The 27,008-nt window shown below is 36.6% G+C and overlaps 1 protein-coding gene across 2 annotated transcripts in view; it reads right to left on the bottom strand.

Annotated features, from left to right (window-relative positions):
- slit3 (slit homolog 3 (Drosophila)) overlaps positions 1 to 27,008 on the bottom strand; it is a 529,641-nt gene that overhangs the window by 115,264 nt on the left and 387,369 nt on the right. For both annotated transcript variants that reach the window (XM_039774192.1, XM_039774193.1), the window contains 6 exons: positions 20,599 to 20,762; positions 15,188 to 15,332; positions 9,093 to 9,164; positions 7,637 to 7,708; positions 6,534 to 6,605; positions 2,596 to 2,739 (listed from right to left, as the gene is read on the bottom strand). In XM_039774192.1, the coding sequence (XP_039630126.1) occupies positions 2,596 to 2,739; positions 6,534 to 6,605; positions 7,637 to 7,708; positions 9,093 to 9,164; positions 15,188 to 15,332; positions 20,599 to 20,762 (669 nt within the window). The remainder of the gene's footprint in view (positions 1 to 2,595; positions 2,740 to 6,533; positions 6,606 to 7,636; positions 7,709 to 9,092; positions 9,165 to 15,187; positions 15,333 to 20,598; positions 20,763 to 27,008) is intronic.

Below are 27,008 nucleotides of genomic sequence, written 5' to 3'. Positions count from 1 at the left end.
ATTTATGATCATCGCTTTATTATTTTAGTCAGTCTGTCACGGTAAACTGAATAAGTGCACTTGTCTGACTTCTTCAGCCTTGTTGTAATAAAAGATGTCCATCTTTGGGTTCATTTATAATGGTGACTCTTGACTATTCTTTATTTACAAAGTGACTTTCTCTAACGCTGATGACTGAAAATTGGCCTTATACTGTATGAGTAAGTGTGGATGTCTAAACTAGGAAAAGGGGAGTATGGTGCCCTGTCCAAGGATGGTTCCTGCCTTGCACCCAGTGCAATAGATAAGCTGGTAAAAATGGATAAATGTTTGAACAGACAACTATAGCCGTGTCCATCCCATTAGAGCAGGGGTGTCAAACTCCAGTCCTGGAGGGCCGCAGTGGCTGCAGGTTTTCATTCTAACCATCTTCTTAATTAGTAACCAGTTTTTGATGCTAATTAACTTCTTTAGCTTTAATTAGCTTGACTCAGGCCCCTTAGTTGTTTTTTCCTTAATTAGCAGCCAGAGAGCAATGAGACCTAAAACAAGCAGGACATGACCAGCTCATCTGTACCCATCAAACAAAATCTGAAAATAAAGATGAGGGTCTCAGTAAGGTTGATCCCTCAGGTTACCAAAACAATTTAGGAGTTCTTAGAAAAAAACCAGAATATCAACAGTTCTGGAAATGTTTGCTGTGAAAGAAAGAGAGCAGCAACAAGCCATGGAACTGAATAACGGGTTTAATTAACAGCAAGAATCAGCTTCTCATTAAGGAACTGGTTGGAGTTTGAAGCCCCAATTTAGCTGGTCATCTGCTGGCTCATTTTATGTCTCATTTCTGTTTGGCTGTCATTTAATGAAGAAAAGAATCAATTCAGAAGACTTAATCCTTAAAAACAGGGCTATTAAAATAGAAGGAAAAGAAGTTAATTAGCAGTGAAAACTGGACACTGATTAGGAAAACGGTTAGAAAGAAAACCTGCAGCCACTGAGGCCCACCAGGTCTGGAGTTTGACACCCGTGCATTAGAGGATGAATGTAAATGTCCATTTTCTTATATATTAAAAAACTTTTATTCGCTTTGTTATTTGCATCTCAATAATTCAAATATGTGACACTACAAGTTAAAATGAGCACAATTCATAGTTGATCGGTCATATTATTGCACTCTAAAAGGATACATATGTATTTTATTTTCTAAAATATTCCCATAATAGGATAAAAGTAGTAATGAACAAGTTATATTTAGCAGGTTTTCATGGTTTATTAAGATAAACCATGTGGGGATTATAAATAACAGGCATGATTTCTACATTCCCAGGTTGAAATTTAAGCGCTACAGGCAACCTATAATATACAAATTTCTGTTTTCCTGTAGTTGTTTAAGTTTCTGAACTATGAAAATCCACAGATATGAATTTTTACCATTGATTAGAAGATTGTAATAAAGAATGAATGACTAAAAGCCATGAAGGCCGTAGGGTTAAAATCCTGCAGACAGAGACAGGAATAATCTTTTGATTACAGAGTATATATTGTAATATACTACTCCATGAAGAGCTGCTGTGGTCTGCATGCAGACCTTTAAGTATAAGATACAGAGCTCTAAGGAACATTGTAAATGGATATAATACAAATATTTAAATAACTTACACTTCAGTTGTCTTTTTTCATATTATATGCAATAATAATATTAAGTAGAATGCAAAGTGCACTAAATGTTATTCCTGTGTAAGTCAGTGTTTAATGTGGGTAGTGGGTCTTATGTTATAAATACATGCAGTATTTAAATTCAATCTATTACATGAATCACAAGTCTTTATTTATCTGTTTGAATTTATTTATTGTCTGGTTTATTTCTCCCTGTTCCAAATATGTTAAGAACTGAGGCTATAATGCTTTATACAACAGACAGATTTTATCCTAGAATACATGAAGCATGAACAGGGGGACATATTTATGCTGTCATAAAAAAAACAAAAGAAAAGAAAAAGGAAAGAATAGAAAAATGCTGCCTGCATTGCGGCTGACGCTCTCAACAAGGACTGCTAAAAATCTGCTAAGCCAGCATGCACTGAAGATAAAGGTCAATGTAGAAGGTACTAAATAGCACATCAAGGATTTCAAAAGCTTCAACTACTGACATTAAACGGAGAAGTGAGTTATATTACTGGTGATAAGGTGGTGCAATGGTTAATGCTGCTTCCTCATAACTCTATTTCTGTGTTAAAATCTGAACATACTCATTACTGTATATGCATGGACATTCTGCCCATGTCTTCATTTGTTTTTTTCCCTATGCAATATAGATCACTCCTGCAGGTAATGATACACAGGTAATGGTGGCTGATAGTCCTACATTAACCTGACATGAACGAGTGTGCTCTGTAGGTCCTCCTTTGCACCAACTTCTGCTAGGACAAGCTATGTCCCCTGGATTAAGGTTAAGACAGGGAAAGATTATAATGTAATAAAGTAAGAAAGTAAAAGCACGTTTTATGCTTACAGACACAGAGTTGGTCCCTATATCATGAGAGGGGTTCAGAGGAAGAGTCAAGCAAGACACCATAGGCAAGTTAAAGAGAAATGTTGAAGTCTAGTGGTACTCACAGTGTTTGGATGGCCCTCAGTGGAGCAAACAGCCCTTTACTGATGGTTTGCAGCTTATTGTCATATAGAGAAAGCAGATTGAGATTCTGGAGGTCCTGGAACGTATTCACACGCAAGCAGTTGATTTTGTTTGCATTGAGAAGCCTGAATAGCAAAGAGAAAGAGCACTGCATGTAATGTATCCTTTGATGTGAACAAATTCATAAATGCTTCCACAAAATACAAATGTTACTTAATAACCAGAACAATGATATGCAAATATTTTCTTTTAGTTACATTATAATAAAAAGTTATGCCTTTAGCACTCTATATTGTAGACACATTATTAAATACAACCAAATGCCCTGCAACCTGCCCTTTTTCTAATCTGAAAACCAAGTTCAGGGTCATTGGGGCTTAAGAATGTCATATCAGCATCAGGTGATTTAAATACCCTGCCAGTCTACTAAAGGGCATTTAGTGGATTGTCCCACTATGATTAATGCAGGGGCAGCAACTTACAATCATTAGTCAACCTAACCTGTATATTGATGGAGACGTGATAGAAAAGCACAGTTTCAATTGAAAATCACACATGGGCAAAAGAAGACAAAGAAAAAGACTTTCCACTGGAGGTTATGTGGGGCAACACAAAAACTTAGATTGATCAGAACCTTCACTTTTAAATCAAAAGCTTTATATCTTAAATTTTGTTATTATTGTGAGTGTAAGCCAAAACTATACAAACTATACAAAAACCAATACAGAGAGAGAGATCTGGCCTTTTATATAAGGAGGTACCATGCATGTAATTTTATTAACTGATTAAATTGAAAGTTTACACTTCTCTGTTTAAAATGTAGGATATGGCAGTTTAAGATGATCGATCAGCCTTAAGGTTTTTATTTTACTGCAATTACAGTTTTGGATGTTCAAAAGAAGTAGTAGCCCATGGTTTCACAAATATCTCAACCCTCTTACTATTATTGCAGCCCAGACGAAACACAAGACATCTCCCTTTTTTGCCCGTATTGGCCAATGTGATTCAGTGATGTTGTGAAGAGTTATGAGTGCCAGTGTTCCTTGTGAAATGCTCCTTGGTCTACTGCTGGCAGATGGCAAGAATCCATGCATTTCTTTATTTGAATAGAGAGCATCTGAGTTATTTATTTCCTTTCTCAAACAAGCACAGGGTGTTGCTTTGACTTTCATTTAAAGTTGAAATAGATGACGAGGCAAACAAATATTTACAAATTCTATCACTAAGAAATCAGCAATAAGGGAACAGATGGAATTTTCTACCTCAATTCAAACACACGCAACAAAATGAACAAAATGCAATACGTGACTGCCATATGTAAGTCTTCTATTGTAATGCCAGAATAAAAAGGTTTCTCTACTAAAAAATATTAGTTACATATTATTAAGAATGTTTGCAAATAATATGTTTAATATTGTTTTTTTTACATTTAATGGTTTGCATCAATTAAATTATTTTTTTTCTTTTTAAAGTCTTACTATAACGCCATTATTTTCAAATAATAGATTATAATATTAGTTTTTGTATAGACTATTATTATTAAAGACAGCCTGAAATTGATCAATAACACAACTGTTGTTATTCACAACAAAAAAAAATATCCTTAGTGAATGAATATCCTTTGGTGTTGACCATGGCTATTTAATTACAAGTTCATTTTCAAACCAAGAAATTTAGCTGGGTCAGACATTTTCAACAACCGGTAACCAGCAGGTAAAGACAAATATAAAACCAACACAAATGAATGCATTGAAAAAGAAGTAATGTTTATTCATTGTTTTCCTTTTAAATTTGCTCACATCTAACACAGGCACATCATAAAGTGCATAAATAAATAAATAAAGCAATAACTGAACAGAATCAGAAGTAGTAGCAATACTTATTTTCACTTTGAAATAAACATTTTTTTTTATATCTGACCTAGGCACATCTCAAAGTGCATAAAATCAAAAAATTGCACAGTAATAGCAATAACATTTGTTTACCTTTTGAAATAAAATGAAAATGTTGGGCAAATATAAGCCAGACATATCACAAAGTGTATTTAACAGAATAAAAAAGAACTATCAATGGCATCAAAAGTTTTAAGTGCACAGACCCATAACAAGTGATAACAGTTACTAACGCACATGACTACAGCGTCTACTGTGTATTGATGGCACATAGGGTCATTTTAAACCACCATAGATGTGATTAGCAGTAAACAAAAGGGTGGCGGTATGCACATGTTGGGTTTGGATCAAGTTTGCACTCACTTGATGAAACTGGAATACAACTAAGACTCATCACACAATTGATTAAAGAATCATTTAATATGTAGTTGATGCCCCGACCAGCTGTTGCATCCAGGATACCAGTACAAAGTAACTACACACACTACCACCACTTTTAGACACGCAACAATGTGCTGCATTATGGGTTTAATGTTGCTCGGCTACATGCAGTGTTGCATTCATAGTTTGTACTATAGGAATTTTTGAAGGCTTACAAAATAGGTTTTTCTGTGCATTTCTGGCAGGCCCAAGGACTGGGCCACTCGGAGGTTGCTTCTGGGCCATAAGTGGATCGCGGGCTGCCATTTTAATATTCCGGGTGTAGACAAGCAAAACTCCCACAGATCTTGGGCTTAGAAACTGTAAACATGCAGTGCCTATGCATTTCTGAAGCAGGTTTCCAGATTGGTGAAAAATTTAAAAATGTAAACAACAGGTTCTCAAAGCATTGGTCATATTCACTTTTTAACGCTGCCATGTTAAATCAAGATGTCCTAGTATCCAGGAGATACTGCCACATTCAAGCTATAAAGAAAAGTATTTGGGCCATCTTATTCTAATGCATTTCTACAGATATGTTCAAAGGCAGCCAAACAGTAGGTGCACAATTCCCCAATAGATCCTATTTCTGCAGTGTCAGCTGTTTGTGAAAACCTCCAAATCTACTGCAAGTTAAATTTGTTATTGTTAAACTTACATGTACATGTCTTCTAAACACAATCCCATAAACACAGCATACCAGGAGTTTCAAAGTGTAGACTAGTGGCTGGACTGTAAACTAAGCATGATCAAGCATTTTATATGCCAGTACTGAAAATACAGATTTATACTTAAATGATTTAAGCACAATGCTGCAACATAGCAAATTATAGCCCTAACCCTAAGCCTAACCCTAATTTCTTAAGACTATCGGTTGTAATGGCTGTGCACAATTACTTAACCTCACAGATCATTCAATTAAAAAATTACTTTAAACTTTTGTTCCTTTATTAATACATGAATGGATATTATTACATAAAATATGTAGAATATGTATTTAGTGTGTTGACTTCTAGAAATATGAATCGCTTCAAATGATGTTTACCATTTATTACTAACTCACTTAATATGACCCATTTGATTAAACTTAAAAGTTTTAACAGCTGAATTAAGTTGGAATTATCCACATGGCTCTGAGGCTAAGGATCTATGCTGGTATCCAGAAGGTTGCCGGTTCGAATCCCCGTCACTGCCAGAAAGAGATCCTACTCTGCTGGGCCCTTGAGCAAGGCCCTTAACCTGTAATTGCTCCAGAGGAGCTGTACAATGGCTGACCCTGCGCTCTGACCCCAAGGGGTATGTGAAAACTAACAAATTCCTAATACATGAAATTGTATAAGCCGAAATAAAGAACAAAAAAAAAAATCATCATGCCTCGTGGGTGTATCGTCATTTGGGGCCTTGCTTTTACAATGTGTATAAATGAAATGAGAAGTCAAGCAAAATGACACCTTTTATTGGCTAAAACTAAAAGATTACAATATGCAAGCTTTTGTGGCAGCTCAGGCCCCTTCTTCAAATGTTAAATCAGAAGTGTGTCTCTAATCAAGAATGTACAACATAAACCACAATTGAATCTAAATTCTTAAGTGTAAGTGGATACTTACAGCAACTGGAGTGAGACAAGTCCATCAAAAAGGCCCTTAGGAATATCAGCAATCTTGTTCCCATAAAGCACCCTACAGAGAAGAGAGGACGGTATTGTTACCACTGACAACAGGCTTTGTTCTCTTTACTCATATAGAGTATTACATGGTTTAAACAGAAAAATATTCTGCTCATTAATTTACTAAATGATTTACTTAGCCATTAATCACACCAGTGTCACACCAACACTGATATATGGCAAATTACTCGAGATGATTCACATTATGAAACAGAGTGAGAAACGTAACTATACTGAGTTTGATGAAAATTGTTAGAAACAGTAAAAAGCACATTTTGATGTAAAAGAAGGTCTATTCAGATTACTGGTGCTTCTGTACTGTGCTGCTGAGGGGGAAAATTTGGGAAGTGTTCCACCATGAAATAAATGTGTGCTGTGTTGCTAAACTTGTGCCTGGTGTCTGTCTGTGTCGGGTTTGGATGTCTGGTGTGCCTCCTACTGGCCACACATTCCATACAATGAAGTAGAATTTATACGACAAAGAAAATAACAGGGCGGCACGGTGGTGCAGTGGGTCGCGCTGCTGCCCCTCAGTTAGGAGCCCTGGGTTCGCTTCCCGGGTCCTCCCTGCGTCTGTGTGGGTTTCCTCTGGGTGCTCTGGTTTCCTCCCACAGTCCAAAGACATGCAGGTTAGGTGCATTGGCGATCCTAAATTGTCCCTTGTGTGTGCTTGGTGTGTGTGTGTGTGCCCTGTGGTGGGCTGGCACTCTGCCCGGGGTTTGTTTCCTGTCTTGTACCCTGTGTTGGCTGTGACCCTGTAGTTAGAATATAGCGGGTTAGATAATGGATGGATGGAAAAAAATAACATTACATACAATCAACTTGAACTTAACAAAACAGAATTCAACTCATTTTCTAAAGTTCTGTTTCTGGTTGGAATAGTGTTCTGCATTTATTAGAATTGCTAAATTACTGAGAATTGGTCTGCTAGCAATGTGTTAAGTATTCACCACAACATGATGCTACTATAGTGTGATGTTAACAAAGTCATGAAACTCTACAGTGAAGATTAAAATCAAGTAAAGCAGATAGATGTGTACTTACAAGGAAACAAGGGAACGCAGCCCATGGAATGCATCCGCAGCAATATCCACAATCTGATTTTTACTTAAATCTCTGTGAACAGGAAGGAGTCAAGGGATTCAAACATTAGAAGTAAATGCCTTAAAGGCACAATTATTCAGAGGCACTGTGTTAGTCATTCTTCAATAAACACCACATCTCTGAATTTGGCTTACTAGATCTGAATGCTTTATTTATTTAAGTTTCACAACAACATTTGTCATACACTGTTACCTTTTTTAACAATAAAAGGAAATATTACATTTTTGTGTGTTGTTTATTTTCATTAATACCATAAAATACAACATAAGTAAATCTTACACATACAAGATAGACCCAAAGGTGTAACTGAGGGTTTGTCTTCACATTTTTACTACAGAGAATTTACATAATTAGAACACAGCTAATCACCTAAGCTAGTAAGTCTAGAATTGTTAGAATAAGAAACATGAGATTAGAATAAGTAATATTTACTTTTGTATCACACTTACAATTATTTAAAGACAATGAAATTTACGAGAAAAAGAAGGTACACTGAAATATTTGATTGGTTGCTACATGTTTAGCTGCTGATTGATATGTTTAATTATGTCCTTCATCCATTGTGTGATTCTCCTCATTTCAATTAAATGGTCAATGAGTAACAAAGTGTATCTTGGATGGCTTGGAAGTAAGGTAGGAGCTATAAGCTGTAGTTACTCGCACTTCCATATTCAGCCATATTAACCAGTTTAAAACACCTAATTAACCTAACAATCAAGTTTTTGAGAAAAAACAAAGAAAAAACTACACAGACACAGGTAGAATCTGCCAATTCTGTGTCAGGATTTGAATCCAAGACTGCACATCCGTGGGACAGCAAGGCTAGAAACTGCCCAGCTATACCAGGATTGGCTTATCCACAATAAAGGAGAAATCACACAAACTAACAAACATTTATTCATTACAGTGAAGAGCTATGAAGAAGTTGTACCCGTCATTTATAGCAATAGCATGTCCCTTGGGTCAGTTGGGTTCATCTCACCTAATGATTTCTTGTTGTTTTATGCTTTCACAAGGAAAACAAACAATTAAACTGAGAAAACTGTTTATAATGTTGGAAGAAAAGAGCTTGAGAGGAGCAGACACAAATTATAAGACGATATACAGCTGCTTTTAGTTTTCTAGTTTGTCTGGGTTCAAACTTAAAATGTCCTGTAAAGTATATTAAAAATGTCCTGCGGCTATAGCAGGTGATTGTGTTCAAGAGTTTTAGTACACTGGAAAAGGCCTTTGTGTCTCACATTCCCTAAATAACAGTATTTATAGCAATTATCTATTTTCCAAAATCTGCCACTCAAGTAATTTTGTGTGGAGTATTAAATTAAAACCAAACACCACAGCAAAATAATTTAGTAAAAGTTTCCTGAGATGAGCCACTTAGTGTGATTGTACTCACATGCGTTTCAGCTTCTTATACTGTGAAAAGGCACCTGGGGGAATGGTTTTGATCAGATTCTGTTCTAGGCGGCTGCAAAAAAAAAAAATGAAACCCAAAACAGTCAACAGTCATCATCACTCAGATGTCAACTATGGTTCATCATAGTGTCCTGTGAAATACAGCCTGTCTCCAGAGAAAACAAATCTGCTACTCACTTACAGTCAGAACAGCACAGATGGTTATGATTTAAAAAAAATATATATTTCTTATTTGTGCACATGCTGATTCTTTATGTACCACATACATACATACTTCTCATACACAGACACATCCATATTATAATATATATTTATTGATAAAGTGACACGGTAAAAGAAAAGAAATATATTAATTCCATGTCAAACTAGTTGCTCTAATTTGTTCTCCATTTATCATCTTAAAAAATGACTTTCTATCTTATACATGAATAGCTACAGTATGTACCTTGTGTACAAGTGTGTGTACTGCATATGAATAAGGTTAATATTTAATCCCCTTGGAATGCTTCAATTTTATTTTACAATCTTAATATATTTAAATGGATATTTTTTAACCTGAGCTCAACCCAAGCAATTGTATAATCTATCCATTTATAGATATCTGAAGATGTTGTTTCCAACTGATCTCCCTGTGTGGCGATGTCGGGTGGCCTTCACATTCACCTTATCTCACTCCATGTGATTTCTTCATGTGGGGCAATCTCAAATTGAAGGCATATACACACCGACTTAAAAACCTTGAAACCCTCGAGGACACTATTCATCATGTAATCGGCACTATTCCCCTTGACATGGCCAAACGATTCGTGCGAGCATTCAGAAATCATCTTGAGGTGTGTATCGCTAATGATGGCCACCATCTTCATGACATCATTTTTAAAACACATTGAAATAAATCGATTTTGTATACCCTTTCTTGTGTCATAATGAAATTTATTTTATCTTGTAGCATTTTTGTAGAATAAATGTTTGAAATGTGGTACAGTGGAACCTCGGTTCACGAATGTCTCGGTACATGTACAACTCGGTTTACAACCAAAAAGTTCGCCAAACTTTTGCCTTGGTTCATGACCACACACTCGGTATACGAACAAGCCAGTTTCCCTTTTGGTTTGTGCGCGCCGATGATTTCCGCATGTGTTGCATTGCTCTCTGTCAGACGTGCCTGCCTGCCTGCGCTTGCGTGCGTGCCTGCCTGCCTGCAAAAGAAACCCAAGAAATCATAACAGAGAAAACACCCCTCTATCGCGGAGCCGGACTCTTCCTCAAAACTGGTTAGTTTTCTTGGTGGTTTATAGTTTTTGTATTACGGACTTTTCAAAAGTGAATTTTTCAGTTCGTAGCGTGAATTATTGCAATTTGCAACTTTTCTCTTTTTTTAAATGTTCCTTTTTTCCCTGTGCTTAAAACTCATTTTAAAAAAAGTGTTTACAGCGAGTGGGCTGTAAGGCTATTAGCGTGAACTCCTGTTTGTAAATTAAAGTTCAGATTTGTTCAAATGTTCCTCTCTGTTCTGAGAGAGAGAGAGAGAGAGAGCGCGAGTGAGCGAGTGCATGCTGCTCAGAGAGAAAGAGAGAGAGAGAGAGAGAGAGAGAGAGAGAGAGAGAGAGAGAGAGCGAGCCTGCTCGTGCAGCTGAGCAGGGAGCCTGGATGTTTTGTGTCAGTGTTATTCAATGTTTTTACATTAGTTTACTATTACACTGTGCATTCTATGGTGTAATTAACTATATTTGTACTTAATCTTTAAAAAAAATATATTTACATACAGTTCGTACGGCCTGGAATAGATTAACTGTATTTACATACAATCCTATGGGGGGAATTGCTACGGTTCACTACCAACTCGGTTTATGACCAGAGTTTTGGAATGAATTATGGTTGTGAACCGAGGTTCCACTGTACTTGTTTTTGGCTCACCCTGTACAATAGTCCTTTTTCCTTGCAAAGTTTGCACACTCCCATATCTACGGCACAAATTGGACTTTAATGTGTAAGGGGCTCAATGCCTGAGTAATGTCGGGTCATTTAAATAGAGACTCTTGTGTTAAACTGCACATAAACAGAACTCAATACATGCTGAGTACTAGCTAACTTGGCATGCTCCCATATGGGCAGCATAGGACAATATTTAACAGGTACTGTAAAGGATTAAAGTAGACAAATGATGATAAAGTCTATGTGCTATATGTCAGGGGTTCTGTATGAGTGCAAAGTGATAACTGTAAACATAAAGTACATACCTAAACCATTCCACACTCCTTTACTAAATAAAAGCCCACCCGTCTGCTTTTTTATATTACCATACTACAAAATATAGAAGTGACATCAAACTGAAGCTCTGTGGCCTTGGTAAAGTTGTAATTAGGTAGCCCTGAAGTGAACTTTTGTAATTTTTTAATCTAACTTTATTTCCTACATATGTGAAAGTATCCTGTACATACGTGAAACATACATGAAAACATCTTGTACATACAAACATCTCACACTTATGTAAAAGTATCTAGTACGTAGAAGATATTTTCACATATGTAGGGAATAAGGATTATCCCATAATTTTTTTCATCAGGTGACTTAGAGCTTCCATACACACATCCACTCAAACAAAGCCAATTAAGCTAAAATGTATCTCTTTGGGAGGAAGGGGTATGCCAGGTACCCGAGAACCCAGGGAAATGACCATGTGCAAAGTGAAAATAAGCAATCCCAGAAATGATCTCAAATCCCAATTCTATGATGCTGATCCGTTAACTACTTTTCCATCCACAATTATAAAGTAAAAACAAAAAGATCCTTTGAAATAATAAAAAATGATAGATTTCATAAGGGCTCATCCATTTTTCTTTGAGATGGTTAAACATGCTCTGGTACAGCCCACTGTCTTCATAAGTACCAGGACTATTACAATTTGTGCAGTTATGGTGGCTCAATACACTTACCTTATTTACCAACAAACAGATGCTTAGTACAACTTCTATAAAAACTACTTTATGAAGACAAAGTAGCATAAAAAAACAAAATCTAGAAAAGTTTAATAGAAAACACCAATCAAGCAAGGGTGTAGAATTCAATTTCCAGGGCACTGGAAACTCCCACAGATCTGGCAGCTGTTTGCATGGCTTCAGATCAAGAACAGAAAGACCGAGAATAAGCTTAATTTCCAATGCAATAAAATTAACTAATGGTCATTTTGGTAAACATTCCCAAGAACTGTAAAAATAATCACCTATGGATTCTTGGGTGCACATAAGCCTATTCTTGTGGTTGACAAGTACTGCAAAGTTTTGTACTCCAGGGTTGGTAGTCATTAAATTTTAGCTCCTTGTTTGAGCCGAATGTAAGAGTGAAAGAGAGGAAGAGATTTTTATATTTCACATATACACACACAGGGGATACAGTGGAATACAGTTCTTTGAGCAGTCTGCACTGTGTAATAAAAAGTAAAAAGTACAAATTAAAAATAAATATTTAATATTAAAAAAATAGGTTAAAAATACTCAAGTGAAGAGATCATGGGTTCACGTCCCGTGTCCTCCCTATGTGGTAGCACTTTGAGTAGTGAGAAAAGTGCTATATAAATGTAATGAATTATTATTATTATAATTAAACCAATAGCAAGACCTCTGATCCTTCCTTTAAAAATCCTTGCAAAACCGAGATGTTCTCTTCTCATCAAGCTTACTGCACTCAGCCTGGCAGTAACTTTGGCTGTTTATAGCTGGATCCTGTAGTCTACGAGGAGTGGCCTTATTAGAGGTTGAAGCAATACCTTTATTCCAAAGAGCAACTGTGCTGGACTGGAAGGGTAGAAGACTTTTCTATATAGGAGTTGAACAAGGGTATCATTAGTCAAAACCTTGCTGAGGAATAGCAAGTGCACAAGCAGAGAGAAACTACATACATATAGCCAGGCATTTATCTTACTGAAAACAGGAGCTGACTGGTCACAAGCTTACCCAGCAGCCATAATTTTGCTAGGAACAAGAGGACTGACTATGTGCATTTGAACCTCAAAGAGAAACTGCAGTGCTGCCCCCAACCAGAATGTGAGACAGGGTGAAGAAGGAGACGAGTTAATAAACAAAAACACACTAAAGGCATTGTTTACATCTGACCATAAGTACACCTACGTTGATTATGAGAACTTTTAATTATAACTTAGTAGTTAGGGCAAAGCCACCTAATCTATTATGTCATAGGTTTAACTGTAATTAAAAGGTATTAGCCTTGTAAAGAATAAGTTCTAGCTGTTATTAACTTTCAACCTAAATCCAGAAAACAACTGCAGAGCAGTAACTCTTACATATGCACAAACAGAAACTCTGTGTGGTGGGAGGTAAGTCAGTGTAAGCTAACTGTGAGCAAATGGGACCTTCAAAGTGTATGTAATGTAACTTTGTAACTAGCTAAAGAACTTTGACCACATTAATTCAAAGATCAGAATTCATAAGTTGTGAGCCTTTTTCTATTACCCTTATGTTATAATTGTATTATTTTGCTTATTGCAACACGTTTTTCTGGGTTATTTGTGAAAATACCACAATAAAGAAAATGAAATTGTATAATGCAGACTTTCATTGATTTATGAATCTCGATAATAAATTGTATGTATCTCTTCATATTTTTAGTATTACATTCGGAAAGTGAAACAGAGATCCCTCACTCAACCTACATTTATATGGCCTTTGTGGGTGTCATATTAATTAAATTACTTAATTATCAGCACTACTGAAGGCAAAACTGGAAATGAAAAATTATACTATATATAGAATTCTTATACTATATATAATATAGATATATTATAAGTATAGGAAAAGTAAATCAATTATAAAATTATGCTGTTTACTGGAACAATAGCTTTTTTGTTGGTGGAGATGTGATTTGGACATTCAAAATGCTAATTTTATGTGCACCACTGACTGTACAGCTTACAGTTTACATACTGTAAATATAGGTGAAAGATAATTCATGTTGAAAGAAAAACATTCAGGTGAGGGAAGAGGGAAAGTGTCAAGAAATAAAGCCAAGCAAAAGGGTTTGAGTAGGCCAGAGTAGGTGGGATAGGAAAAGTGGCCATCTAAGAAGGTGAAATATGCTGTTAAAAGGTTAGCCAGTCGTTCATTACTGCTTGTGAGATGGTTAAGAATTTATTGAGCTTTTGATGTGTATTTTCCATACTTGGATATTTTTAGCAGATATAAAATTTACTAGACCTTGCGTGAAAGCAACATATATTTTATTCTCTACTGTATGGAGTTATTTACATTGTATTTTTGCGAAAATAAGGTTGTGGAGGGTATTATACTTGTTTGCTTTACTGAAGAGAAGCATAATAAAAGGCAACAAACTGGTTAGCAGCAGGTTAACTAAAAAGACAAATCAGTGTAACTATGATCAGAAGAAATGCCATGTTCCACAATATATTTTGTGCAGTCTTTGAGATCAATGAATGTAACATGCTCCCTGCAAACAGGCTGCCCATTACATAGTTGAAGAACTATACCATCTACATATACCATCTACAACTGTACTATCTACATGTTAAAAATTTTTGTATTCATAATTACATGTAATGCAATAGTATATGTTGCAATTAATACTGCTTGGCGCTTAGGTGACTGACAGTAGGAGAAACCAAATAAATTAAGAAAAAAATTCTGTGGGTGGCATAGTTTGTAGAAAAAGCAAATTTTGCAGACATCCACTCAACAAAAAAACCTTCACCTAGAAGTTGGTAGAAAAAAGTAAGCAAGAATTGTAAATACCATATATAAATAAATGCAATCGATTTAAGAACATTTAAATGAAGACATGCAATTGAAACCTTGGAGCCAAGAGGCTAATTGTGGAATTTCTTATGGCAATACTAGTGTTCAGTATACATTTATACCCCTTGAGTTCACTGGAATTCAACATGTTAATCAACTGCAGCATTTTCTTTTCAATCACTGCATCATTATGATCTGAATATATCTGACATTATTGACTTAAGTATTTATTTCCGTATTACGAATGTAGTCAAAGCGATTACAGATAGACGGACAGAAGACTCTGTCACAGCTCTCCCATTCTACTCACATTTCCACAATCCCCTCAGGCAGGTTTGCTGGTATCTCAGTGAGCCCTTTGCCTCGACAGTCTATAATGTTGTTGTTACACGTGCAGGATTGCGGACAGGAGGAAGCCTGTGCACTGCAGGTCTGAGGTTCAGAGGTCTGAGGACCTGGAAGAAGAACAAGGACAAGTCTTGTATATTTGAAATATATCAGTATGCCCAGCAGATACAGGAGAGAGATAAAATAAAAACAGGTCCAGCAGTGATGATCTAGAAGGGGCTTTAAAACTGAGCAAACCTGCCCATGTTCACTGAGGATTATTCAAATAGACAATGCTAATTTACTAATGCTTAACTACTGCATAAACGTGTTGTTCCGTTAAAGACCTGGGGACTTCTATTTTCATAGCAAACAGGAATAGCAAATAGACATTTTTAACACCCTTTTAATTTTCTTAATAAATAGACACAATTATTTAACACATTTTGACTACTTCAGCAATTGGAGTTTTTACTTTCCTCTCTTCCTCTATTATGGCTTTGGGCATATGGAGGATGTCTATTGACTCATTCCACTTCTATCATATTTATCATATTGACACACACTATTTTCATACTGATTTTGCTTTCTATGATGTTTTTTCTTTTTGTATTCTTTTAATGTTTTCTGCAACATTTTGAGCCAAATATCAAACGTGCTAGGTGAAATTATATTTAACTGATCTAAATTCCTACTAAAGCCTGAAAACATATATTTTTTTTTATTAAAATAGCACCTTAAAGTGCAAGCATTAAAATTAAGGGAGAAGCAGAAAAAACAATAGCTTGAAAAGAAAAAAATCCTTAAAGAACAATAGCAGTTTTTTCCAAAACGGTGAAGTGGGCAAAGGTTTGGTGAGCCACAGTAAAACAGCATGAAAAATCTAAATAAGCCAACAGACTGATATGGTCCAATAAAAACAGGCTGTGATTATAATTAGCATTGAAGCAAATCACTGTGTGGTAATGTTGACTTTCTCTTGGCACAAGAGAAGCGCCAGTGAAACCCACTCCAATCACATGCTGAGCACCAGTCTCAGAGCCTCCGTCTTGCGGGTACAGATATACATCTACAATACAGTCTGATTAAGGAAGTCATTCATCAAAGACATCAAGTCTCAAATTCTGGGATGCATAAAGACATGTTCATGGTACTTAGTTACAAGGCACAGATGGCCATTATGTCACAGGTTTCTGACGCAGATTGTGTTTCTTTTGCTAAGCAGCAACTTTGATAGGAATCCTTATCATTTTAAGCAGAATAGTAAAAGAACTTATTTTTTTTCCTTATATCTGTATATTTTCAAACATCAAGCTGTGATATTCAAAAAACTCAGGGGAAAAGGGAAACATTGTTTTCCTTGTATTCATCTAATAAACATTTGATTGCAATAGTTTTGCTGAACAGGCTTGCAGAAGTAGATAGAAACAGCAGGAACATCCATCCATCCATTATCCAACCTGCTATATCCTAACTAAAGGGTCAACTGTTATAGCATTATATAAAGTAAATAGTTAAAAAAGTTCATAGTGAGTATGCAGATATATAAAAACTTATTTTCTATATGCCATGTACTCACAATGCATTTTATAACGCTAGAATTTCACACATTTGCTCTGAACGGCTTTCTAAAATGCTGATAATGGTAGTGTAGTAACGAAAGGCCAACAGTGCATAAAATCAACATTGTAGTTTTATTTGCTTTTTAAAGTGCTGTGTGTTCTAATGCCACAAGGTATTGCATAAGAATCAGTACTGAATGTTTGCTACTAAAATGTTGCATTTTCCACCCTGTTTAATTTTGTAATGATTGTCTATCACAGAAGGAAAAAAAAACTTACATATGGCCATTCCCAGCACATCCTTAAGTAAGGCGTAACCCCTTGGTTCATGGCAAAGAAATATTACCTCAAGCAGAACATACTTTACATGCACAGTTTAACTCCTCTACCATGACACATAGACATTCACAACTACATTTCAGTTTTGATAGTGGAAAGTGTTTCAGGCTACCTTCACTCTATTACATATTCATTTAAAAATAGTTGTTTTAAACAAAAGTGATCTCCGTCCACAATGGTGTTTTCACATTATTTATGAAAACATCGAAAACTCTGCCTATACTGAGCATGCATGCATCAGTGGAAAAATCTGTGAAAGGATGGTAATTCCATTAACCATGGGATGTATCGCAAAACGTGGCAACAGGTAAGTTATTTGCATTCAAACTGTGCAAAACATAATTTAGATGCATAAAGGTAAGCAACACAACAAGCACAAAGTAAAGCAAATCCTCTATGTCTGCTATGTTGGAATACGGAATGTCCCCGTGAATGGTGGTCCAATGAAGGAATAAGACATAATGAGCAGGATCCAGTGAGGGAATGGACACATGTGATTAGCCTCTGTGTTTCCAAAAAAATGCATTTTTGCCACTCCACGCTATAACATTGAGACTATGTTTTCAGAATTATATGACTCTGGAGAGCATTTTCCATAATTTCATTTTTCGGGGATTGAAATGCCAAGGTAGTGGTGATGAAAAACAAAAACAGACAGTAATGTCAGCAGTTTTACACAAAAACATTGTACTGTAGATGGGGCCTCAGTCAGTAGCATGAATACGCATGAATGTGGATTACTCATCACATGGCCATTGTATGAAGCAAAAGAACTATAACTTTCTACAGTAAAATGTTTGAAAAAGTATTTAAAAAATATATAATATATATATAAATAAATATGTAAGGCTGAACTGACGGAACTAATATTAACTGCAGATTATTATTGTAATGGAGAGATATTATCAAACTGCAGCTTAATGATGTTTGAATTAATTAATTACATGGAAAAGGTGCAGCTCCCCTAAATGATATAAAGTTACGCCTGACTGATTAATTACATGGCCAACATGATCAGCGATAATGAGATTCAATAAACTATTGAATGTATTACACAAAAAAGCACACACAAACAGCGTGATCCCCATAGTGGAGAAAGTGCAGCTAAAACTAACTGTGATTTCATATGCCTTATTTGTTCTTAGTAAATCAATATATACATATTGTACATAATACCAGTGTCAAAAGATTGTTTTCTAAGTTTAACTAGAGTCTGTTTCACCGTAGTCAGCAAACATTCAGTGCTTTGTTTTTTCTTTACACAAGAGTACACCCAGACCTTCTGCGACCTTTGTGTTTGTTCTTCACATTAATAAAAGATTGCATCTAAACGTAGTTCAATGTCTGCAGTAAATGTTGCTGCATCCGCAAACAAGTTTAGCAAAAAAAACTAAATTGGCTGCATAAATATGTGTATCGCAGTGGTAGCGCTGCTGCCTCGCAGTTAGGAGACCCGGGTTCGCTTCCCGGGTCCTCCCTGCGTGGAGTTTGCATGTTCTCCCCGTGTCTGCGTGGGTTTCCTCCGGGCACTCCGGTTTCCTCCCACAATCCAAAGACATGCAGGTTGGGTGGATTGGCGATTCTAAATTGGCCCTAGTGTGTGCTTGGTGTGTTTGTGTGTGTGTCCTGCGGTGGGTTGGCACCCTGCCCAGGATTGGTTCCTGCCTTGTGCCCTGTGTTGGCTGGGATTGGCTCCAGCAGACCCCCATGACCCTGTATTCGGATTCAGCGGGTTAGAAAATGGATGGATGGATGGAATATGTGTATCTGCATATTGTCCAAACTGAAAGAAATGTTACAAGTACAAAAGCTTACTTTTGCTGTTTGCATGAAAATTTACAAAAAGTTACGTTTTTTCTACATTATCATTAACAGCTTTTGAAAAGTAATCATTCGAAGTATAAACTACTTGGTGGCTGCATAGACTATAGTCTACTATTCTGCACATGTGCAGTAGACACCTTCACTCAGGGGATAAAGAGAAGTTGATCTATTTTAGTTCTTAGACTCTTTGAATCACTAATATTTTTCTCCCTATAAATAAAGACCCTATTAAAAATAAGATTTTTGATAAATATTTGATTAAAGCCAATCAATCCATTAGGCAACGTAGGTGGCTGTTGTCATTCCACGGGCACTGTTTTTAGGTATTGAAACTCAAGGTGCATGCATCCCAGACATTGATGGAAAGTGAGGGCTCCATATGAGCTTTGATCATAACTGTATTTAAATGTATACAGAGTAGGTTAAAACTTCATGTACGTTTATGCTTAAAGCGCCTTTGTATGCTTAATTATCATTAATACTTGATTCTTTTTGTTCACAATAGATCTGCAAGGCATGTAGCTTACTTGTGCAGTGCACAGCTTTCACTTGAAAAACATTGGCCATCATAAAAATGGCGTTTTCTGTGTGCAGAAAGTGACGTGATCAAAGAGCAAAATAAGACTGGGTTGAGTTAGATAAATATGTTTCTCGGACATTGAAAATGCTCTTTACAAATGTAAAATAAAAACACAAAAGACTAGTTATTTCCCCCTATGCTTAATCACAAAGTAAGCCATAGGTAAAGTTTTGTTTGCTATGATGATTGCTTAATGTTTTTAATATAAAACAACAGCGAATCAGAAATCTGTAGTTCAAGGGTGAAACAGAACTGGATCATGGGAAAAATGTACTTTTAGGGTGCATTTGTGCACAAGTGTTTAAACTTAAAAAAAAAAAACAGACTTTATTTTCAGAATTTGTATCGGTGGCAAACATCTCTGATTGGTTGGGCTCAAATATGAAGATAGCATGGGTTTAGAAAGGGCATTATATTTAATCTTTAGGCAGCATATCAGAGCTGATGATCATGAAACACTGGCAAAGAGGCTGATTGTGCTACAAACAGCAAGGTCATGGCAGAATTTCAGCTTTACACCTGCTGAAAGAGTTACTAAATGGTGTAATGCACAACAGACTGAGCTGAGATTATGGTTTATCCAGACCCAACGAGTCATGTTTGTTTCTGTGTATCATCAGACTGGAACTAAAATCTTTAAGACAATTATCACTTTTGATATTTCTGTTGTACAATAATCACTTCCTTTCCAAGTTCTTATTTATTGTGTTATGTTTAACATACATCAGTCGATGCCAGTTTTAAATCACTTTTAAGCCACCATAAGCCTATTTGGGCAACACTGGTTAACTACATGGAATTATGAAGCACTGTTTAAAAGCACATATTTAATATAGTCTACTAACACATGCAATATTATAATATTATTACTGTTATTTTTTAATGACTCATTATTACAAAAATATTTAATAAACAAAAATGTGATAACTGACTCTTAGATAAAGAAACTAAAAATGTAGAATGCTCTAATCTTCATATCAGTTAATTTAGTAGCTGAATGCAACTGATTGTGGTAATAAAATACCAAAATGAACATATTATCAGTTTCTGTATTTAAAAGAAATACCTTTCTTTAGTTTCTGTTGTTACCTGAACAAATAAATTCCTTCTTCTGAACATCAGCCACATTCAGACCTCTCATGTGAACAGGTCCCATGCATTGGGTAAACTGGGCAATTCCACGGCGCTGGCGCAGCCAATCAGAAAGCCAGGAGAGATGGCAGTCACAGTATAGATTGTTGGAGTGCAGACGTCTTTGATTAAGTTGAAGGGAGAAGAGAGGAAGAAAAAGAAAAAAGCAGAAGTAGATTAGTTATTTGATGATAAAACAGTGGTGTTTAAGAGTGTGTCTTGTGCAATAAAGAAATAAATAAACTTCACAATGATAAGGAAACAGCTCATTCCAAGACCAATGTATTACAAAGGGTTGGATCTATCAAATTTTGATCCCAATGGACCAAAATGAAAAATATCCAAGTTGACATAAACTAAACCATACTATACACAACACTGAAGATAAAATAACCAAGTCTGTCCTTCAGTAAGGTAGAAATTGATGCCTAGTGGTAAGACACTGTACTGTAAGGACCATCATTGTTGGATCAATGGCCCCTTTGCCTGACAGTAATTAAACTGTAGAAATATGGAAATTAATTTACTAAAGATTTATGGCAATGTTTCAGTAGTGATCAATCTATGTCAGGGGAATCATGTGCTCTACTAGAGGGGACTGTACTTTCTCCGGTCCTGTTCAACCGATATACAGCAGACTTCCAATACAACTCGGTGTCCTGCCACGTGCAAATGTTTGCTGACAACACTGCTATCGTGAGCTGCATCAGGAGTGAGCAGGAGGAAGAGTATAGGAAACTAAACAAGGACTTTGTTAAATGGTGCGATTCAAATCACCTACACCTGAACACCAGCAGAACCAAGGAACTGGTGCTGGATTTTAGGAGGCCCAGGCCCCTCATGGACCCCGTGATCATCAGAGGTGACTGTGTGCAGAGGGTGCAGACCTATAAATACCTGGGAGTGCAGCTGGATGATAAATTGGACTGGACTGCCAATACTGATGCTCAGTGTAAGAGAGGACAGAGCCAACTACATTTCCTTAGAAGGCTGGCATCCTTCAACATTTGTAATAAGATTTTGCAGATGTTCTTTCAGAAGGTTGTGGTGAGCGCCCTCTTCTATGCAGTGGTGTGCTGGGGAGGCAGCATAAAGAACAGGGACGCCTCACGCCTGGACAAACTGGTGTGGAAGGCAGGCTCTATTGTAGGCACGGAGCTGGACAGTTTGACGTCCGTGGCAGAGCGATGGGCACTGAGCAGGCTCCTGTCAATCATGAAGAATCCACTGTATCCACTAAACAGGATCATCTCCAGACAGAGGAGCAGCTTCAGTGACAGACTTTTGTCACCGTCCTGCTCCACTGACAGACTGAGGAGATCGTTCCTCCTCCACACTATGAGACTCTTCAATTCCACCCGAGAGTTATTATCTGTTATACCTGCATTTTTATCACTCTTTAATTTAATATTGTTTTTTATCAGTATGCTGCTGCTGGAGTATATGAATTTCCCCTTGGGATTAATGAAGTATCTATATATCTATCGATTGATCGATCGATTGATCTATCTCTCTATCTACTAGGTTTCTTCAGCAAAGATAGAACCTTTTGAATCAAGCACCATCAATTTATCCATGCATCCATTTCCAAATCCTTTTAATTCAGTTTCACAAACACAGTTAGAGTAGCTGAAACCTAACCTGGCTGTGTCATGTCCCAAAAAGGACCAATCCTTCATTGGGTGCCAGTCCATCATAAGGCACACATACATTTACTGTACTAATACCGCGGAAATGAACAGTCATTATCCCAACTAAAATACATGACTTTGGAATATGAGAGTGAGCAGGCAGAATCTGGACTCATGAACATGGAGTTGTGACACAACATAAGCCACTTTTCCACCCAACTACACGCCTCAGTAGGACATGTAACATACAAAGTCAGGGGTTCCTCAGTATCAGAGTAGTTAGTGCTGCCAGCGTCAGATTTGCACAGTGCCACACTTCAAAGTCATGCAGGTTAGGTTAACTGCTAACTCTAAATTGACCCACTATTTAGCAATACGGTTGTGTGCATAAGAGTGCCCTGTGAGAGACTGGGATTATGTCAAGGATTAGTTCCTGCCCTAACACCACTCTGAAAGAGAAACAGTAGAGTAGGGCAACTGAATGGATGGGAGGTAAGTACATTATGGAAAAAGAATTGATGAGCTAATTTTTGATTTTCTGGAGAGACACCCTTAACATTTTATCTTTTGTATTTAGTAATGCATTTTTGATTGTTGTATTGCTTTTCTACTGTAATGCATACATCTGGAAATAAATCCATTTTCCTTAAAAACAAATGGATCAACCTAATGCCTAAAACTTGTAAAACTGTAACTTCACGAGTCCTTACACGCATACATTACATAGCAGTTGGACAACTAGGACTACTGTCTTTTTACCGAGTAATATAATCCAGTAGTCGACATGATAAAGGATTATAAAACTACCCTTGACTGCTAAAAAACATTGCAGCCAATATTCAAACATGCCTTTTTCTGCAGCTATGCTTTCCGTTTGTACCAGGTTTGATTCACCAATCAATACATGGCACTTGCTAGAACCCACCCTCGTAACTTTGATGGGTGAAAATGACAGCTTAGTTTCCAAAGCTTATTTGATTCATGTCATGTGCCATTTCACTAAAATAAACAAAAGAAGAAATAAATACTTAAAAATAACCAACAAAAACATATTTCATTAAACATTTAATTATGTACACTCAAATATTACTTTGTCATTATTTACTGTCACATTTCAAAATACATTTATTTATTTCCAAATTAATTGAATTTTGTCTGAAAGATTCTACAACAGCAAATCAATTCATTCCTACCCATCTTTCTTTTACATGAGTCACTAGCTTACACAACTGAAAGAACTGAACAATCTTTGCAATGATCTGTGGTATTTTGTCATTAGTGTGACAATGCAGATAGACTGTTAATGCCTAAGCATAAATAATTGTTAATTGATTATTTCAGACTACAAGGTGGATGTACCCTACATGACAGCTCCAGCATGTTCAAAAAACAAGGAATCTTGTTCGTGACCTAATCATTTTTATATATTCAACATTAACCCTATCTCATCAATACTACATTAACAGTGTAAAAAGAATGAGCGTGTTTATCAGGTAACAATTACATTAATAATGCCTAACAATAGTTTAAAGTAAACCAGACAAAGTACGTTCTGTGGCTAAACAGAAGCAAAAATACAAGCATGCCACTGGTATACAACAGAGCACGCTGGACTCATCTATAATGGCAGTTAAATTGAGGACATTGTGTGTAAGCGTGTGGTCAAGGACTGACTCATGAAACTAACATAAACTGACTGACCGGCTCCCTTTACAAGTGAATCAAAACAATATTATGCCATATTAATTTAGGCAATACATGTTAAGTGAACAGTCAGCTGCAGCGCAGACTGCGTGTTAAACTGCATGTTGGCAGAAGTAATTAAAATGTGCACTGCTGATAAGACTCTTTAAAAAAGGTGATATTATAATAACAACATAAAAAAGAAATCTAGCAGTTATTTCCCATTGTGTTTAATTGGGAAAACAAGATCTTGTTTGCATACTCAGATGCTGAACAGTTGTAAGATAAAACAGCAGTAAATCAGAGAACTCGAGTGCAAGAGTGACTTTCAAAAAAAGATGTTATCCAAGAACAGAGCAGCGGGAATAAGAAAATTAGGTCCAAATGCTGTGTGAATGAACGTGTTTAAGAGGCAGAAAGCTGTTTTTCTGATGATTGATTCCACAGACTAACAAAGAGATCCAAAAGAATCATGTTCACTTTGTAGGGGATGTACAAATAGGAATAATATGTCTACAGTGCTACAGTGATACCATGTGGAAAGTAGTGAGAGGAAAAAACAATCATCTGTTCGATTATGTTCTGTTATTAGTTTTAGGACTGAAATAATTTTTTTGTGTAATACATTCAAATTATGCAAATAGTGACATTTGATTTGACAGCCTCTGTAGACGTAACTTTATTTTTTTTAGTTCCATACTTAACAGCATTCAAATAGGACTCAGTCTTACTGCTTATAGTTGCATGTAATAATACTGCAACAGTGAAACAGCATGCAGAAGAGGAAGGCTGGGCAAATTATTTTGCACCCAGAAGTGCAGCACCAAAAAGTTAGGAGCCATTACAGCATGTGGGTTAGGCAGATGGTTATAGTGATTCAAAGTGTGCACTTTTGCAATAGAACAAAATTCATCACAAATGACAAAATATCATTTAGTTGAAGAATATTTATTTTATTATAAAATGTCATTTGAATGAGGAAACTCTATTGTTTATAAATGAAAAACTTTTAAGATGAGCAATGCAACAGTTATAAGTTGCACAATAATTAGAGATAAAACGTGCCGGTTATACAGAGTCAAGTCAAGTTGGGAGTATGCACTGGCACAGTGCGTCGCTGCACCCACTACACGACGAAACAACTCAGGATTCCGGTTTGCAATCCCCCAGGCAGACACGTGGTCCAGTTCCACCCTCTGATGATGACCGCAGCCAGGTGTTACATGAGCGACTCCTTGGCCTGGTCCAGCCACTCGGGTCCTCCACAATGAGGATCCTGTGTGCCAGATCACCCTCAGGGAAACGCGCCACATGGCCATAGTGCCGTAACTGATGCTCCCTCACAATGCAGGTAATGAGACTCCATGAGCAACCGCTCATTCGACACAAAGTCAAACCAACGATACCCAAGGATTTTCCGGAGAGACACAGTATCAAAGGAGTCCAGTCTTCGTCTCATGTCACTGGATAGCCATATCTCACAACCATATAGCAAGACAGGAAGGTATATTCTTATGCTGCGTATATTTAGGTAAATATAGTAAAATGGCTAGATGATACACAGAGTCACTGCTAATTATCAACTGCTTTGAAAATTTAATCACCTTTATAAACAGATTACCAGGAAAATGCTCCAGAAATGTTTCTGGCTATAGAAAAAACAATTCAGAAAGAGTCATGCTGCTTCAGTTGATTCCTCTCAGCTTAGAATATCTTTAAGTAGCTAATTCAGCACAACTTAATATGGATATTCCATCATTATTACCGGATCTTGTATGGAGGTACATAGTGGCTCAAGTGGATATACATAAGTTCAGATATTCTCTGTTTATGGTTGATTTATTTAATTAAAAAGCTTTGGGGAAGCTTCATGCACTGCAATACACCAACATCTGAACACCCCCATGGTGATTAAACACCGTGATTAACTAACATTTGATTTAAGTTGTGTGGGGGAGATGGGGTTTGTTCCCTTGGAATTTTGGAAATATGGAACATGGAAATACTTGACTCTTACTGGTGCACTTGAAAAAAACGCCCACATGCACCAAAAACTCAAAGTGTGCAACTGAGAAACACTGAGATGTGTCAGTACTCTGTACCAGTGCGTACTTCAGGCCTTGGTGGTATATTGTATACCCTGTTTTTGATATATCATGTGTATATACTGTACAGTACAGTTTTCCTTTGTGGTCACAACATCTGTAAACCAAAGGCTGAGACTAAAACAAACAAGTGTTAAAGTATGACAGAAGATAAAACCTGTACTGGAGGCAAATCCAAGTCATCTTAGTTACAGTCCTACCTGCTGCTATGCTGTGGAGCTCAATTTAGAATGTAAGCTTGAAAGAAAAAGCAAAGTAAATTCAACACCCCTTTGAGTCAGGGTACCAAACTGTTGTTGTTAAGCCAAATGAAGTATTGTTGTTAGTTTTTCATTGTGTTTGTTATTCCACATGTAAAAGTAAAAATAACCTGGACATTAGAAAAGAGTGTGGGTCAAGATCTCACTTATATAGGGTGGGCCAGATCTAATTATGCAATTTTCATTACGCTATAACTTATTAAGTTTATTACATAGAAAATCACCCAAAAACTCCCGGACCATCGACAAGTGTGTGAACTCACGACATGAAGAATCGTCTTCGCACTGAACTGGAATCGTCCCCGCATGAATCAAAGTCATCCAGACCATTTGGATCTGCTTAATTAGATCTGGACCACCCTGTATTTCGGAAGCACATGCAATGTTGTTGTAACAGCTCACAAAAACAGAGTTAATAATGTGTTGTCTGGTTCAACCTTTACTCTTTTAGAAAGAAAAATCCATGTAAATGACCTGGGAAATTTTACTTAGGGAGCCAAATTATTTGTGACATGAAATGCCCAGCTGCCATTCTAGTTTTGCAAAATTGGAAAAACAAACAAGGTACAGCAACAGAAACTAAAAGAGGCTCTTTCCAAGGGAGCTCTCAAATTAAATTTCAGATAAATCTAGTTAGAGCAAGCAATCACTCAATGAGAGAGACAGAGAGAAAGAGAGAGAGAGACAAA

This window comes from Polypterus senegalus, chromosome 13 (genome assembly GCF_016835505.1).
Source record: "Polypterus senegalus isolate Bchr_013 chromosome 13, ASM1683550v1, whole genome shotgun sequence".
NCBI classification, from domain to species: Eukaryota; Metazoa; Chordata; class Cladistia; order Polypteriformes; family Polypteridae; genus Polypterus; species Polypterus senegalus.
The sequence above is the reverse complement of the archived record's forward strand: the minus strand, read 5'-3'. Positions and strand labels throughout refer to the sequence as shown.